The 17,409-nt window shown below is 54.4% G+C and overlaps 2 protein-coding genes across 2 annotated transcripts; both read right to left on the bottom strand.

The window, feature by feature from the left end:
* Positions 1-399: 399 nt before the first annotated feature.
* J4E87_005192 (uncharacterized protein) lies at positions 400-2,825 on the bottom strand (the record flags this gene model as incomplete). The annotated part of the gene is made up of 3 exons (XM_049376808.1): positions 400-1,818; positions 1,869-2,618; positions 2,673-2,825. 3 exons carry the CDS (start codon positions 2,823-2,825, stop codon positions 400-402), a joined length of 2,322 nt encoding a protein of 773 aa, XP_049233664.1.
* An 8,760-nt stretch (positions 2,826-11,585) lies between these two features.
* Positions 11,586-16,945, bottom strand: J4E87_005191 (uncharacterized protein; the record flags this gene model as incomplete). Its single annotated transcript, XM_049376807.1, has 5 exons — positions 11,586-12,173; positions 12,222-16,130; positions 16,178-16,356; positions 16,409-16,732; positions 16,789-16,945. The coding sequence occupies 5 exons, from the start codon at positions 16,943-16,945 to the stop codon at positions 11,586-11,588; spliced, it is 5,157 nt and encodes a 1,718-aa protein (XP_049233663.1).
* Between the last annotated feature and the right edge of the window lie 464 nt (positions 16,946-17,409).

Raw genomic sequence — 17,409 nt, 5'->3', positions numbered from 1 at the left:
CGCCACAAGTATGATGTATAATGTCGCCTGAGATGATGATTGAAAAAAAGAAAATGTGGTGGTGGTACAGAGCGAATGTGGAGGTGATATTGGAAAACGACAACGTTAACGTTGTGAGATGATAAACGATGGTGGTTGCGCAAAAGGGCGATGATGTGTTATGACGCCAGTAACACCGTCCCAGGAAGTGCGCTTTGCTTTTGAGGGCTTTGCAGCGCGTCGCGTCTGTGTCTATCTTTCTGTAATCGTGCACCGTTCCAGACGGGAGAGCTCAATGTCGTACGGTCGTATAGGGAGCGACAAAGAGCGGGTGCGGTGACCCAAATTACAATTATATGGATGCAAGAGCATGCAACGAAGGCAAGGCGAAAAGAAGTATGGGTCCCGCGATGTTGGATATCATCGGTGTCGGGTCTGTGCTGCCATGAGGCTGGCAGCCACACTTGAAGCCCAGTCTGAGCCGTCATCGGGTGGTGTGGGCCACTTGGAAACAGGCTGCTCGTTCTTGCTCTGATGTTGAGAGATGTCCATAGGCTTGCTTGGTGTCATGTAGTCAGACTGTCCGAAACCCACGCTGTTACGGTTCGCTGATGGCGACGGTGTCAGGTAGGATGCCGCAGGACCACGTGGTCCTTGAGGTTTCGGGTTGTCCAGCTTCTTTGCAGCCTTTGTGGCGGATGCAAGAACTTCGCTAAGCAGTTCCTCTTCCTCGTTAGGCGTCTCGTACCTATTTGATGGGTTCGATTTGTTCTGCATCGCGCGTCGTGTCCTGCTGGAGATCGGTGCATTGGGTGCGTTCTCAGAGTTCCGGGGCTCGGGACCGTGGGGCACTGAGTGGTGACGTTTGAGCATAGGGTTGGTTGCAACACGCGAGCTCTTCGTTGAGGCAGTCTGTTGAGAGTGCGCTTCAACACTGTCCCTGACATGTTGCAATGCCTTGTCTAGCTCAGAGAAGTCTGAAGTAGAACCGGACGCTGCGCCTTGTGACTGGTCCATCACCAACGATTGCCTAGCGCTAGTAGCAGCCCATGGTGCACATCCAGCGTTGGCCTCGATATCGTCAGAATTCGGCGACATGGGAGTCTGGTAACGCCCAGAAAGGCGTCGAGCACGCTTCCGCAGGTGTGAGAAGAAACCTTCCTTCTGTCCATTTGAGGGTGAAGTAACTTCTGATTGACCGTTCAATGCTCTTTCGGCTTCTTGTCGATGCACGTCTGCGTAGTGGTTGCCATGTGATGCGTGAGAGAGTTGTCGTCCAATCTTGCCGGCAGCTTGCTCCCCATTGGTAGCACGTACATTGGCTTGCGCAGTGACTTCCGCCGATAATGGTGAGATCGGCTTGATGGAGGGTAGAATGGGTATGGGAGCTCCGTTGTTCGAAGTCCCATTCGTCCACGTAGCTCGCTTAGTAGCAGCAGGACGCTGCTTGGTCGACCCACTCACATCGCCAGAGTTGGCCTGGGCTGGAGATGGTCGAGGTGACAACGGCTGCTGTGTGGTGTGTTGCGGGACTGCTGGTGCGCTCTCACGTGCGACCAATGATCGACGGAGCCATGATGAGGTCTTCGATGTGAGCTTGGGCGATGCGTCTGGGGAGTTGTTGCCAGAGAGTTCGGATCCTTTGCGACCCAATAACCTGGAAGATGATGACTTCAGCCGTAGAGGGTCTACGGCGTCTTGGAAGTACTCGTGGTCGAGTGCTTGTCGGGAAGTAGGCCTGGCACGGGGATCCCAAAGCAGGCACCATGTGACGAACTGTGCCAAGCTGGCAGGCCATTGTGGCGATGGCAAGATGGTGTCTATCGAGTGAGGGGCCATCTAGATGACCGTTAGCTGGGGATTAAGATCATAGTTTCCGTGTGACTTACCTTGGGGAATGAGAAGCCCAGCTTCTGTGCTAACCGGACACCGTCTTTCCACTCACCACCACCGACGCGTTGGCCGTGCTTGTTGACCCAACCTCCGGGGCTGCCCATGATTTCGCACACCCTCCAGACCTGGTCAACCTCGTTTCCACCAGGGAAGAGGGGCTTCAAGGTTGCAATCTCGACAGCCATGGCACCAACTGCCCAAATGTCGACTGGCGCTGAGTATTGACCGGCACGTAGGAGCACTTCCGGGGCGCGGTACCATCGGGTCGAAACGTACGTGGTGTAGGGGAGCTTGGAGTGAGTCTCTCTGGCAAGACCAAAGTCGGCAATCTTGATTGTGTAGGCTGGGGGTGTCGAAGGAGGGGTCATCATTGCTGAGTAGCGGCGGAAGGGATGCGATGTGTCGTTCTGTTGCGATGTCGAGACGAGGATGTTCTCTGGCTTGATGTCGCGGTGGAAGAACTCGCGGTCGTGGATGTGCTCCAGTCCGGACATTATCTGGAAGAGGATGCTCTTTACACTGTGCGCGTCCATTGGCTTGTGGTCCCGGGCCTTCATGAGTTGGTACAGGTTGCCGTCCATGAACTCCATGGCAATGTGAAGCCTTCGGCTGTAGGGGTCCAGGAAGATATCCAGAGCCGGTACCAGATGAGGATGCGGTGGTAGCGACCGTAGGAAGATGACCTCTCGCAGCTCAAGACAGCTCGAGAATGAGTCAAACGTCTTCTTCATGGTCTTGATCGCGACCTATGACGCGTCAGTTGACTCGATATCTTAGCTCCTGTGGAACGTTGTACGTACCAGAGTACCACGACGAGCGATGTGAGATCCCGCAGTTCGAACGCGTGCGAGCGCGACGCTGCCGAAGCTGCCGTCGCCAATCTCCTTCATCACCTCATACCTCTCCTCAAGAGAGGCCCAGCCATGTGGCTGTGCTTGTGATTCTGGATGCATATTGATGTGAATGTACCCTTTTGAGTTGAAGATCTGTTATAGCAGATGCTCCCAATGGGAAGGACTGTGGAGGTTAGAGGAGGCGTGATGATGGAGCAGTGATGAGGCTTACCAATGATGAAGTCCTTGGGCGATGATGCTCGATTCTCGAGGGTCCTTTAGTTCATCTCATGTGAAGATTCGCGTTGCAGAAGGTGGTAGTGGTAGGTAGACGTCAGGGGAGGTGTGGTTGAGAGCTGAGGGGGAGGGGGAGTTCAGTGCGTATCGAGGGTTTGAGATGCGATAGGAGCGTGTAGTAAGGGTCCAGGTTGATGCAGGTGCGGGAATGTCGAGAAAATGAGAGACGACGGTTGGGAGGGCGTGTGGAGTCAAGCCCAGGACCACGGTAGACGGGTAGTATTCCGCAGGTTAGGATGTTCTAGTGAGGTTGAAAGAGGAATGACTCTGTGACCATAGCGCAGGTGGCTTAATGATCGGGCTGGGAGATTTGAGCGTGCCTGTGCGCTCGGGGGAGTAGGGATGTGGACTTCCGAATGGTGCGAGAAGATGGTGAAAGCTGGCCAGGTCCAGTGATGCGGCTTGGTGAGTAGAAGACGGAGCGATCTAGCGGGAGCGAGATGTGATGGAGGTCAGAGCCACACGAACGAAAACACGCCGGCTTTAGGAGGGTGCTGTGATTGATGGACGGCGCGTGTAATGAGAGACAGCAAGGGGTGCGGTACTGGGTCTTTGCACGAGTCGGCGGGCTAGCCCAAGAGATTAGAGTGGAAGCGGCGCTCGGGGAGCGTTGTGAGTCGTAACAATGAAGATCGGGCGGCCCAGACGGGACAAGCGCGGTCAGAGGGCCAGCAGTCGGCCTGTTGCTATGGTGAGAGCGGTCGCTGCTGCGTGCGTTGGCAGCGAGGCGGGTGCCGGGCGGAGAGAGGCAAAGACGGCTTAGTTAGCAGCGCGTGGGCGAAACACGATGCGCAGCGACAAGACGTGGTGGGGGAGGCGAGAGCAGGTGCAGAGCGGTCAGCGCAGGAAGCATGGCGACGCGATTGTTTTTGGGGGAGATGCGAGTGTGGCGCTGGGGGGTGGAGTGAATAGGCGCGAAATGAGCACCGGGGGCTGACAGTCAAGGCTCGGGGCGAGTGGTGAAGGACGGCGCGAAGGTGGTTCCAAGCTTAGCAGGAAGGAGCGTTCGGCTGCCCGGAGCGGTTAGCGCCCAACTGTCGGGCAGCCCATGGCACGAATTTGTTGCAAGATGTTTTTTGTCGACGCCCTTCATTGGGCCCCCTGCGCTGACTTTTGCTGCCATTCTGCCTTTATGCCCCCCACGTGACGTGACGTGCAGACGAGAGCCATTTTGGTCCTGCGCGCATACATGTGCATTAGCCATGCACGCGTCTTATGTACGGCCACGACTAATTCACCGCGCGCGACATAGCCTCACCTATGTACAGCGCACACACCGCAAAGCCACCCTCAGAATATCCTCACTCAAGTAGCTGCGCTCTGCCTGCCCTCGCGCCGCCTGCCCTGCGCTGCTGCCCCCTGGGTGCCGGCAGCCCTCCTGCAACCAGCCCTCGATCCCAAGGGAGCGTCAGGAACGTCACAGGCACAAGCAAGCATCAAGCTGTCATTTCGCTGCGGCCCACGTTTCCACCCCTTTCATCCTCGCTCCGGCGCCGGTTCCTGATTTGTGGCAGGTTCCTGGATGGCCGTCATGCAGCCTTATTCCATTGGCCGTCAGGGGCTTAGCGCGCGCCGCCATTGGCAGAGTCCGCCGTGGGCACCCGTCAACGTGGTTTCGCTGTCGAGGCGTGCCTCTAGCCTCCCGCGGCACCACGGAACAACGACGGCGAGATAGACCGTCAGGCTCATCCCCTGCTCGAGTCAGTAGCGTAGTGAAAGGACCGTCCTTGATGCGCTCGCGATTTGCTCCTCCACAGCGATGGACGCGGCTGCCAAACATGGAAACAGAGACAGGATTCTGAGCGGCTGCGTCACATGGCATCATCGATAAAGTATGATCTCAAGCGTCTTCGAGAACGATGCAGGGCGCGGCGCGTTGTGGAGTGCCCGACGCGTCGTGTAACCTCCTGTGATCGACCAAACGGCAGCGAGCGCAAGGCCCAACTCTATTCTGCGCGGGAACCTTTGCGGAGGTGCGGCAAAGTTGCTTTTGCCCATCAATAGACCGCGCCTCATTCGAGCCTCGAGAGAGTTTGCACGAGTAAAGCAGACTTTCGACGGCCACCGCAAGCTGGCCGCTCCCTCCCGACGCGCGCAATTCCGTCGTTCATCCTGTCAGTCCCTGCGCTATCAGCGACGGACCCTGAATGTCACCCAAGAACTGCAGTCCATGCGCACTCGACGATGGTTTCGTCTTTTGCTGGGCGAGCTGTTGGGCCCAGGGAACATCAAGATTTACGACGGGGCCCTCATTCTTCCAGAATCTTTCTCCCGTGTTGAGATCATGTCACAGGCTATCCGAGTAGATTGCCGGCCCACCCTGAATGCTGCCTGATGCCAGATGGGCGCAGAATCTCCGACACGAGCTCTCCTATTCCGAATTTTCACCTCGATCGCCCATCACCTCAGAGACGTGCGACCAAGTCTGACTAGCACGCTTTATTGACGACCATCTTTTTCTCTATTCAAACACCCATACTTCTTGTGCGCAGCAGTATCACCAGGCCAACAATAGCTGGCCATGTCATCTGGCAACCTCCGTGTTATGAGTGCGCATTCAGGCAGTTGTGAAATCCCAATACCCAGCCAATCGTGCACCCATCCCCAGTAGCCCAACAAGCTTACACCAGAGACGAGTACGGTGCACTGCAAGTCATACTCCGTACCCTATCCGGTGCGCATACCGAAATGTCATCAGTCTGAACACCGCATTCGTCCCCCACTCCGCATCGGTAGGCGCTGCAACGCTCATCGTTATCAGCCCTCCCGAGCACCACCCACCTGCAACAACAGCCGGGACGTCAAAGACCCACGCGACACGGCACGAACATAGGAGGCATCCTACCTCAGGGCAGCCCGTGTCCGTTTGCGTCACCCGTGAACAACGTCGTGCTATTGTGCTCCTCTGTGAAAACCGGTTCTCCTTGCGCACCCGACCTAAACGACCTGGTTCCTGGGGCCGTTCTGCAACGCCGACTTGGCCAAAACGACGGGCGCTGACACAGGAGAGAGATGGCATCGCTCGATCGCGGCACACTTGCTTTGTTTCAGCTGCCATGCCTCTTGTCAAAAGCATCTTTGTCTCGGAAGAAATAAGGAGACAGACGTTGGAGAAGAAACGTGCTAGCGCAACGGTAGCTGAGCCTCGAGCCAACCGTTCTCCCGATTACGATAGAACAATCTGTCGTTGCTTCATGCTGTGGCGCTGGCTGCTGCACGACGACGTAGGTGGTACTGGACCTTGAAGTCAGGTTGCGCAGTCATATTTGTCTTTATTGATTTCATTGCGTTGAAAAAGCCACTCACGTTTCGCAACATCTCAGCTACCGTCCTGTACATCAGCAGCGCGCTCAGCTGACGATGCCAGCTTTCGGCGAATGCCAGAGTTCAGCCGGCCAACGAGCCTCTTGTTGCCCATATAATCGCCGATTTTATCAATCTCGCCATCTCAGGGTCTCTGCAGTGTACGGATCACCACTGCCTCCCCGCTTTCCGAACGTTGCCTATCGGCATCTCTCATCGGAGACATCCAACGTCAGCTCCACGGACTCCGCAAGGCTTCGGTCCGAAGCAGACACAGGACATGTAAATCTTCTGCGAGTGAACTACCGTTGTTGCGATCGCAATTTGGCCCTCGGTCCATCGAGCTAGTGTTTACGTGAGCTGAGCAACAGACGACCTGTGTACAGCAGAACCACCGATGTATCCCCCGCAAAGCTGTGCATATCCTCTGCATGAGATACTGCCCGTTCCGCAGATCTACCGTCACCTGCTTCATCTCCCCTCCAACGTGAACAACTCATACGCTATGTAGCTCTCATCACATTCACATGCGGTCTCGTGACTGAAGGTACAGCACACAGCACCAATAAAGTCAAACAACTCTCTGCCTCAGCTCCCATATCAAACTTTGTCATCACCCCGCCTCATCAATACATGCACGTCTTAGTCGTGTCTCTCGATGCGAGGACGCCACAGACCGAGAAACATGCACACCCCACACTACACGCACCACGTCATCTCACACCAATACTCTAGAGCGTCAAAACTAAACCTCTTTCTCATAAGACAAGACGAGACAACACAGCATAGAGACAACACAATACGAGACAACGCAATCTACTGTTTCATCAACACCAGAATAGGCTTTCTCCAATGCATCACCCGCGTGACTTACTTCAAAAATCCAACCACCTCATCTCCCTTGCTCAAAGCAGAGACAACATCGTCGACATCTTGAAAACCCAGCAAACCGTGCGCCCATCTGATAGTGATACCTAGTGCTGATAGAGACGACCCCAACCTCCACCCGGCCTCAGCTTTTTCCCCCGCTTCACCAACGCAAACTCTGAACCAGTGCGAAAATCTTTGGTTGCTCGGGAGATAAACAGATACTACTGCAAGCAATTCACACCGGCGAGAAGGGGAAAACAACAGGTGGGTACCTGCAGAGCTAAGCTCTTTCTTGCAGCGATTCTGACAACAGCGGACATCCTGTCCCTTGACCGCCATTTCATGCAGGTGTCGCGTATCGCATGCGCGTTTAACTGCGAACCAGACCTAATGTGGTTTGCATAGACGCACCCAAGACCCACGATGCTGGTAGATGCCGGTACAGGGAATCTGGTCTCGGGGAGCTGGCGGGTGCGGGCGAGTGAACATGTTGAGGTACACCGGATGGTATGCGGTGAGAAAAGCGGTCACCGTGGGCCGTTAGAATCTATGCACTCATCCAAGGATCATCATTCCAACACCATCATATTTGAAACATTGCGCCATCACGGTCAAGTTGAAGGGAATCAAATCTGGTTCATAAACAATTGCATTGGCTATATACACCTCGAGCATCGCAAAGCTGCTCAACATCGACCAACTGGGATGATTTACTGTCCATGGTTAGCCAGCAAGTCCAACACATATTGGAGACAAAGCGACAGATGTAAGGTGTAGGGATCAGTTCTCCAAGGTGATATTATCTTCAATGTGATTAAGAAAGAACACAGCGAATCATGTTGTTCATCATACTAGGGGTGGCGGGCGAGTTGGGATGCGATTGAACTTACCGAGAGATGCAGCATGAAAGACATGTGAGGGTGAGAGGGTCACTGGTGTCGAGATGTCAGCGTACGTCCACAGAGACATGTGACATCCGTGATGGGATGAAAAAGTACGAGTCCATCAAGAATCAGCCTGCGTCATGTTAGCGAATGTTCGCAGGATCGATGGCTTTGATCCAGACTTACCTCATTAAATCAGATTGTGTTTGTCGTGATCAGTAAGACGGACGCTCGTTACAACGCCGCCTCTCACACAGCGTGAATATCATAATCATCATTATAATGATGGACCGACTGCTGGAGAAGAGAGTGTGCCATACCTGCGGAGGCTGTTAGTTGAACAGTCCGCAAAGAAGCATCGCAGTGTGTGGTGTGTGGAGGCAATCAGAGATGCTGTTATCAACAAGTAAAGCCTCTTCCGAACACCCACAGGTTTGTACGCCTGCTTTTGATGGATGCCGGTCAAGGCATACGTTATGTCCGCCCGACGCATCAGGGTTTCATCAGGAAGCCAGGTGTATTCGGGAGGGAGGAAGGGATCGTGTGTGGGAGTATGTACCTGCGAGGATCAATGTTAGCACGTTCATCGCAAAGAAGTTTTGCAAATATGCGATAGCATTGAGCAGGATCAGACAAGGCTGAAACTAAAAGCAAGGGTGTCGACATTGTATATTCAGGTCGAGGAATGCCTTTCCGTGTCGTGTTTTCATCACTCTGCGGAGGGGGATGGGAGTAGTGGTGGAGTCTTACCTTTGAAGAGATTGAGTAGAGAGGAAGAAGCCAAGCGCGATATGGATCGCGACACTGAAGCTTTGTTAGCAGCTGTTCGGAATGAATGTTCTGATAGTGCCGCTGCGCTTGAGTGCATCATTGTAATTCTAGAGTTGTGTAGTCCTTCACGGTGCTGTAGGATTTGGATTGTTCGTATGTGATAATCTTCTGCAGGAGTCGCGAAGCTGGGAAAGGCTTACCTGGTAACTAGAGCATACGCGATGGCTGCGTTAATGTTGATCAAGGCGCTTGAATGAAAGCGCGCGCATCATGAAGCGCGATGTGGTGCTGGTGATGAGAATGATGTAGAGAACGGTTTTGAGCTCCAGAAATTTTAGCTTGAGCCCCGGCGCCGAGCCTCCGTAGCGTGCTTATGTAACCAGCCCCGCTCGTCCAGCCTCCCCATCCACAGCGATGCAAGTTGAGTGTATTGGACATCAACTATTTCGCGTGAGGTCTTTGCAACACATATGTCTACCGAGAAACGATTTATCGTGCAAAGACAGTCAATTCGCAACGCGAATTGACTGCCCAGGTGAGCTCTCTCATGCGGTGCGGTGATTCAACTTCACAGCCTTCCAAGGTTTGGAGTAACTACTCCAGACTATCTACTCTAAATTCGAGCATCAGGGTGATATGTCCAGCCTTCAAGACTTTAACGCTCCAGATCGCTCTAGATATGCTTATTGCTGCCCGTGTGACTGGATATTACCTGCCGCAAACGCATATCGAGAGAAAAGGACTGGTCGCGCACGTCATGCACGATCCGCAGACAACATGAGCTTCAAATATCAGAGAAATACCCTATGTCTTGGTAGATGTTCATAGTAAGAGAGGCGCAAGGTTTCAGGAGCACGGCTCACCCCGAATTACACAGCACATCGGTATCATCGAGTAGGAAGGCGCAGGGGAGCTCCAGATCGTACTTGAAAAGTCCACTCTTTTGTCAACCTTGGAAGTTGAGGGAGTGGGCGAACGATTACTATCATGTCCTCTGGTGAAGGGCACACATCACTAAAACGAATACATAAGCCGTGGGGTATCTTTAAAAAGGTGTCCAAGTCTGGTGTAGCCCTCTACCGTATGAAAAAGGCCGTAAAATAAGAGTATGCAACATATCGTCGGCCAGGGCACACATCAAAGAACACCCAATACGAATCAATCTCTTACCACGAAGACTGCCCAGGTGGTCATGGTGCATTTCTTCAAGTAGGAAAGTTGAGAATATACGCACCTCACCTACACTGTCCCCACCCCCGTCCAAATCTTACCAAACACCGGGCATAGATACGTTGAACATCTTGTCCAATGTCTCGAACACGTCACGCAAGAGTTTTCCCAAGAAACAGGCCCTAACACACCGCCAGCCCAGAAAGCCCTTCGAACCACCTATAGTCCCGTTCACAACTCAAATACACACCTTCCTCCCTTGCCAAACGCTCCAACACAAATGCAAACCCCAAATACACCCACGCCACGCCTTCATAATCCACACATCCACGCACCTACAACCCAACGCAAGCGAACCGTGCGAAAATTCAACTCCCCCGTACTCGCCCGCGTAAATCCTTCACAGCACAACAACAAACAATACACGATCCCGCACCAACACCCCATCGCATCCATCGCGTCCGCGCCGCTACCACTACTAGTCACCTACCCAGGTACCACGCCGCACAAATTGCGGCACAGAAATACGCGGCAGGTACATGACATGATTACTCATATACCGAAGGATGGCCGGGGCGGCACAGGCACCATGCACTAATGTGGAAAGTAGGGAGGAAGAGGCACGGTAAACCTTAGCGGCGAGGCCACTTCGATCCTACGCAAATCGCGATCTCCTGCGTTTAGGGCTGGAACGCGAAATTACGCGTCCGTCGTCATAACTGTGACGAAGGGGTTTCGCGATTTTGTGATGGTGTGATGGGAGTGCAGGTGTTGAGGGTCATGTGATATGATATGTCAAGGGCTTGCTTGCTATAGCATTTCCACCATGTCGGTTCTATAGATCAAGGGAGGCGAGACGAGGTGGGGTGATGCATTGTTTGTACGATCAACGTCAAAGGAGGCACAACGGCGAAGTCATGTTTATGTAGAACGAAGGCATGATATTTTGTTGTCCCTTGGATCATCCATCAGAAAAACAACCTCCCTCTCACATATATCCCATTTCATCTGCCCGTCCCACAGAAGAGAAATAAAAAGCCCGAATTAGGAACAAGAAAGGTAGAAAGAAATGGAAATTGTTCATCGTTTCGCCCTCTCTCTTTCGCTATGCACGCACCAAAGCAATTTCAACGTACAATCCAGATAGCCTCTCTTCGGTTCCGGCTCTGACTAACTGTGGTCCATCCAAGCTGCCAACTGCCGTAAAATATACATTAGGAAAAAAAAAGTAATGTGGCTTGAAGTGAAGAAGAAGTGAAAAGGGGGGTATGGGGCATGCAAACATAAAGGCAAGAAAGAAGAGAGAGGCACCAAGCAAAGGGTTCCTCTCCGTGTCCAACCGGCCATGACCGCGTCCAACGGTAAATGTGTGCTAGAGATGCGAGCATTGCAAATCGTTGAAAGCATAAAGACATGTCGAAAACAAAACATGCTCCAGAAAGCGTCGAACTATGTAGAGCAGGTGTATCGGGGGTATGTAGCGCGGTGTGTAAAGATCCCTTCCAGTGTACGCCGGTATAAGCAGATGACAATGAAGCAGATACATGAAGGTCAAAGATGTGGGTGGGTGGGTAGGCGGAGAAGCCTAGAAGCAGTTCAAAGTGCCCTTCTTCTTGCCCTTCTTTTGTGCGTTGTTGAGGGCGGCCATGCGAGCTTCAAGGTGGGCGCGCTCGGCTTCAACGCGAAGGCGGGCGTTGCGCTCCTCTTCCACGGCTTGAAGAGAGTGGCGGGCTGCGCTGCGTTCCTTGCGCATCATGTTCAGCTCTTCCTCTAGGCCGGCGCACTTCTTCCTGAACTGATCCAGATCAGTCTTGGTCTTGGTGCTTGAAGCCTCGAGGTCGGTCAGAGCATCCTCAAGAGTAGCTGTAAGCTGCTTCTCAGCAAACAGGTGCTTCTCGATGGTACGGATGCGAGCCTCCTGGTCTTCGACCAACTGAGCGTGAGCAATGTCTTTGCTCTGATGGCGCGAAGTAGGAGGAGACGGCGCACTGGCCTGAGGTGGGGGGCTGCCAGGCGGAAGAGGTGGGAGAGGAATGGCGGGTGGTGGTGAGGGCAGAGATGTGTGTGCTGTGCTCTTGCGCGCGGTGGAGTTGTTCGAGTTGGATCGTTGAAGGTCTTCACGAGGATCAATAGAAGCACGGTTAGAGTTGCGCTTCGCGTCCACGAGTTGTGACTGGTCATGTTAGCTGATTCCTCGAAGCCAAGAAGATGATGAGCTTACCTCTAATAACGCGATCTTGATGCGTGACTCTTGTACTTCCTTCTCGAGCTCCTCACCGTGGGTCATAGCGTCTTGCAGCTCGCGAGTGCGCTCGGTCTGGAGAGCCGACAGTCGGTTGTTGGCAGCCTCGTGCTGGTCCCAGTTCTGGTTGAGCTGATCCTCGAGCTCTTGCACGAGTCGGGCGCTCTTGTGCTCCTTCTCGCTGACCTTCTCGAGCTCCTTGATCGTCTCGGCGTTGATGAGCTCGAACTCCTTCAGGTTGCCCTTGAGCGTGCTGATGGTGTTGTTGGCTTCCGTAAGCTCCTTCCTGCGGGTCTCCAGCTCGGCCTGAGCCTCCTCCAGTTTGGTTGTGATGGACTTGCGTTCCTGGACCAATGCTTCGATGTGAGACTGAATGTTGCTGACATCCGTCTCCTCACCAAGGACAGTCGAAACGCCCTCAAGGAGCGTCGCCATCTCAGACTTGGCCTGAGAAAGATCCGCTTCAAGAGAAGAGGTTGTCTCTCGATGTGTCGTAAGCTCCGCTGTAAGCTTCTCGAGCTCAGCTGCATGTGACTTCTGGATAGAGTCCATACCCTGCTGATGGTAATCGATCGCCGCTTTGTGCTCATCGATTTGCCTCTCCAAATTGGTTACAAGGGATCGATGAGTGTCAAGCTCCTTCTCGGTGAGCGCTCGAGCTTCAGAGTCTTCCTCGATCTGTTGAAGGATGCTTGTGTGAGAGGCCTCAAGCTCAGCAAGGCGAGCAGCTTGGCTGACAGCCGTAGACTTGTGCTCATGGACCTCTGCTTCCAAAGTAGCGATTAGCTCGGAGTGCTTTGCCCTCTCCTGTTCTAGAGCAGCCTCAGACTCAGCGCCTCGGGTTTGCTCTATCTCAGATATGCGAAGAGCATGGTCGACCTCAAGACGTTGTTTGGCGGACTCTAGTTCACGAACAGTCTCGAGATGTCGCTGCTCCGAAGCTTTGGTAGCTTCGATAGCTTCTAGATGCTTAGACTGCCAGTGGGCTGCCTCATCGCTAAGCTGAGAGAGGTGGGTGTGGCGGGTAGCATCGTCTTCAGGTTCCTCCTCACCGTTGACAGTCCGCATGCCCTCAGGCGTCTGACGAGGTGACAGTAGATCATCAGATCGATTGACAGATGCCTTGAGAGACTCAATCTGTTCTTTGAGCTCCTGCTCGCGCTGGATGTGGGAGTTCTTCAACTCCTTGATATGCTCCTCGTTCTGCTTCATCTGATCCTGCATTGAAGCGACGATGGAGATATCCATAGGAGACCCGGCTTTCAAGCTGGAGCGCTCTTTTGTCAGGCCGCTGATCAATGTCATCTTGCCTTCCATCTCCTTGCGTACAGACTGCAATTCTGCCTCCAAGTCCTGCACACGCTCAGACCGTAGGTGGAGCTCGGACATGATGGTGTTGAGGTTGAGCTCGAAGTTTTGGATGCCGTCAGGGTCCTCGTCTAGCGTATCCAAAGCCATGTTACGGAGCGAGGCGAATGCGCGGTTAGAACGATCGTTCGCAAGGACTGCTTGGCTAGACTTGCGGCGGATCATGTGTAGGGATGGAGAAGATGGTCGGTTCGCCTGCATCTGGGCCTTTGTGACTTCCGACTTCAGTTCTTCCACGTAATCGAGTGTATCTTGATGTTCTTCTTGCAGCTGAGAGTAGCTGTGTTGAAGCTTCTCGATGCGCTCCTCCTTCTCGTTGTGAAGCAGCTTCAGGGCCTTCAGCTCCTGGACTAACACGGTCTCAGGAATGTGTTGCTCCTGGTTTGTGGAGTCGACTGATGCTCGTCGAGCCTTGGCCTCATCTTGGCCAACCTCTGTTTCATCATCTGGAATGCTGGTATTGCAAGCCTCTGCCAAGGCCAGTTCCGCAGACAATGTACGCGAGGAAGACAAGTCTTCTGTTGGGAGTCCATTAACGCCCGCTTCTGCCATGAAAGAGCTTGGCCGGGAGGAAGGCACTGATGTGATTCCGCGATGGCGCGCCTCGTCCACTGAGTCTTGGAGAGCGGCCAAAGTCCGCAAAGCCTCTTGGTACTTGCTGGCCAGCTTCTCGTAATCTTGAAGAGTTCCTTCGTGCTCCACGCGCAGGTCGAGCAGCTCTTGGGTCACCGTATCGAGCTTGTCGTTGACGAAGCGAGCTTGCGCGGGGCTGGAAGGCTCATCTCCGACGACTGAAGCAGCCTTGACAGCAAAACGATCTTTCTGCTCGTCCGTACCGTCATGTTTGGTGCTGGCTGTGAGTGGACGTTCACTGTCAGCCTCCTCAGGAATCGCATCCACGGGAGTGCCAAATTGGTGCATGCTCTCGCTCGTGACTCGCTTCTCAAGCTTGGGGCGCTTCTCAATGAAGGGGTCGCTAGGTGTCTTTGAATGGCCATTGGTGTAAGGCTCAACAGCATGCTCTTTGTCATCGAGCTCGTGAAGCAGGTTGTCTAACTTGGCGACGCTGCGTTGCCTCTCAACGACATGCTTGAGTCGCTCAATTTCACGGCTCATGATCTCAGTCTCCTGCTCATTCTCGGCCAGACGCTCTTCCAACGTGGAGATGTATTCTTCGCTGCTGGTTTCGTTCTCACGAAGCCTTTGCAACTTCTCGCGCAGTTCAGAGATGATGGTGTCGTTCTTCTCGATGCCATTCGCCGAGTTGTCGATCTGGCGCTCGAGCGACTGGACATACTCTTCGTTGTTCGCGTCCCGTTCCATTGCCTTCTGGATGCGCGATTGCAAGTGGTGGTTCTGGCTTTCGAGGATTGCGATACGGGTCTCCTTCTCCAGGAGGTCACTCTCGTTGTTGGACAGAGAGGAGCGTGTGTTGGAAAGGGAAGACTCAAGCGTCTGGATCGTCTTCTCGTATTCCAAGACTACCGATTCGACAGCCTCGGCGAATGAATTAGATCGCTTTAGTCTCTCAAGCGCAGAGTCACCAATAGCATCCTTTAGCATAGGCGTCTCCGTCTCGTTGTTGTCGCGGGCTTTGGTGATCTCGGAAATTAGCTTAGCGTGGCGGGCGCTCAGCGCATTGTAGTTCTCCTGAACGTCGAGCAACTGGTTCTGGAGCTCAGTCTCGCGCTCGTCCTGGCGCTCACGGCTCTCTTGAGGGTTTGCTTTCTTTCGATCCGTGCGCTCAGACAGTCGAATCTGGTCCCGTAGGAATTGTACTTCGGCCCGCAGCCGGTCGATGGCAGCCTGCTTATCACTGTCGTCATGGATCTGCTGGATTTGCGGCTTGACTTGGATAGCGCGGGCGCGCTGGGCATACTGGACGGTGTTCAAGGTTTCGCTTAAATGGAACTCGGCCGGGTTGACACAAGCAATCATGTAGGTGATGGCGTTGCCGCCAAGCGAGTCCTGCAGTAGGCGCGTGAGCCTAGAGTCGCGGTACGAGACGTAGCCGCCATGGGAACGTGCGGACAGCTGCGAGATGACCTTGCCCAAGCTCGCAAGCCCTGCATTGATGGAGATACCCTCCCGAGCCCGCTCGCCCTGCGCCCCGGTGTTCTTCAGCCTTTCGCTTCCCGCCAAATCCACAAAATGCAACTTGCTGTCGACTGTCACCCAGCTCTCGCTCGAGGAGCCCGACATCATCTCGATAGGGACGGATCGGCGCTTTTCGCGTGTCGGAGTAGGCGCGGCAGGTGACGACTTCTTCTGGACTAGGTTTAGACTGAAGACTGCGTGGGAGCGGGAAGATTTCGCGTTGACGGCCGTCGCGTCGGTTTGCCGGATTGCGGAGCCGAAGTTGAGCGCGCCTAGCATGTCGTCGACCGAGTTGATAGGAATCTGGGTCAGTCCCGTCAGGAGGATGCGGCCATCGCGATCCTCGCGGATGTTGACCTGTGGCCGCTCATTGACAGCCACGTGCTCGGGGATCAGCAGATCGCGAAGTTGCTCGTTGTAGATCTGCATCCGTCAGTTCTGGCCTGCGACGGCGGAAGGGCTTATCTTACCTCGACGTAGGTCGCCTTGAGCTGCCAGTTCCGATTGGCAGACGACGATGACGACGCCTTGGAGGCCATGTTGTGTATGCCCGACAGACGGCTTGGGACGCGGATTCCTGACGATGACACGCGATTGCTAGTGCCCTCGAGTTTCTCGAAAAGCAACGCCGCAGCGCGGGGGATGATACCTGAGGAGTCAGTATCATGTTCTGACGTTTAATCATTTCAAGTTCAACATACCCATGACATCGTTGTCCGCCTGGTCGCGGGGGCCGGTGGTGCCCATGGTGTAGGACTTGCCAGCGCCCGACTGGCCGTATGCGAGGATGGAGACATTGTAGCCCTGGACGAAGGAGTTGACGCTGTCCGCGACGTATTCGAAGACGCCTTCCTGCTCAATGTCCTCGCCGAAGACGCGGTCAAAGACGAAGACCTTCTTGCCGCCGGGCGCATCTATCGTCAGGCTGGAGGGCGATGTGACATGGCAGAGGGCGTTGCGGAAGCGCTGTGGGATGAGCTCGTAGCCCGGATCGCCGTGTTGCAGTGGTGGCCGCACGCGTACAGCTGCATTAGGCCGTGGTTAGCAGAATGTTTTATCGCGGACCCTGAGATGCACCTACCAACTTTGACGGCCGTCCTGCTGTCCTCATCAGAGGCCCTGCTCCCGCCCGGCTTGCTGCTCACGCTCATGCGACTGGAGCTGCGGTTCGGCCTAATCATCGCGCTCATGGGCCGCGGCACGCCGTTTGCGGGCGAGCCTGGTGGTGAGGTGGCCATGTGTGCGGCTACGGCAGCGCCGTTGTGGTCGTGTATGTGCGCCGGCCGTTGGGTGTGGTGTTGCAAGTGCTTTTGCGGCGCCGTGTAGATCCAGCAGAGGGTGCAGTCGGCGGTGTCGAAGTGGCCTTCATCCGCGGGCTGGGGCTGGCAGTGGTGGGTGCGAGCGCTGTTTACCCGCCTGCAGTCGAGGCGCCTGGGGATGGCGATTGGGGAGAGGCACAAAAAGAAAGGCCAGGATAAAAATGAAGACGCGGATTATTTTGCTTGTGAAGGCCCTTTGAGAGCAAGCAGCACGCCCTCACTGCGGGTTACCAGCGCGCCAGATGCCCCTTAGCGTGTCCAGGGGCCGCCTCTAAGGACCCCAGCCAATTGCTGCAGGTTGGCGCAGGTAGTGTGCCGTACCTGTGCTGACCTGTGCTGTATCGGCGTCTGTGTGCCTGGCTAAGACCCGTACCCAGATAACC

Source organism: Alternaria ethzedia (assembly GCF_023757985.1).
Source record: "Alternaria ethzedia strain BMP 0044 chromosome Unknown scaffold_10, whole genome shotgun sequence".
Taxonomy (NCBI): domain Eukaryota; kingdom Fungi; phylum Ascomycota; class Dothideomycetes; order Pleosporales; family Pleosporaceae; genus Alternaria; species Alternaria ethzedia.
Note: the sequence above shows the minus strand (reverse complement) of the source record. Positions and strands in the feature narration are given on the sequence as shown.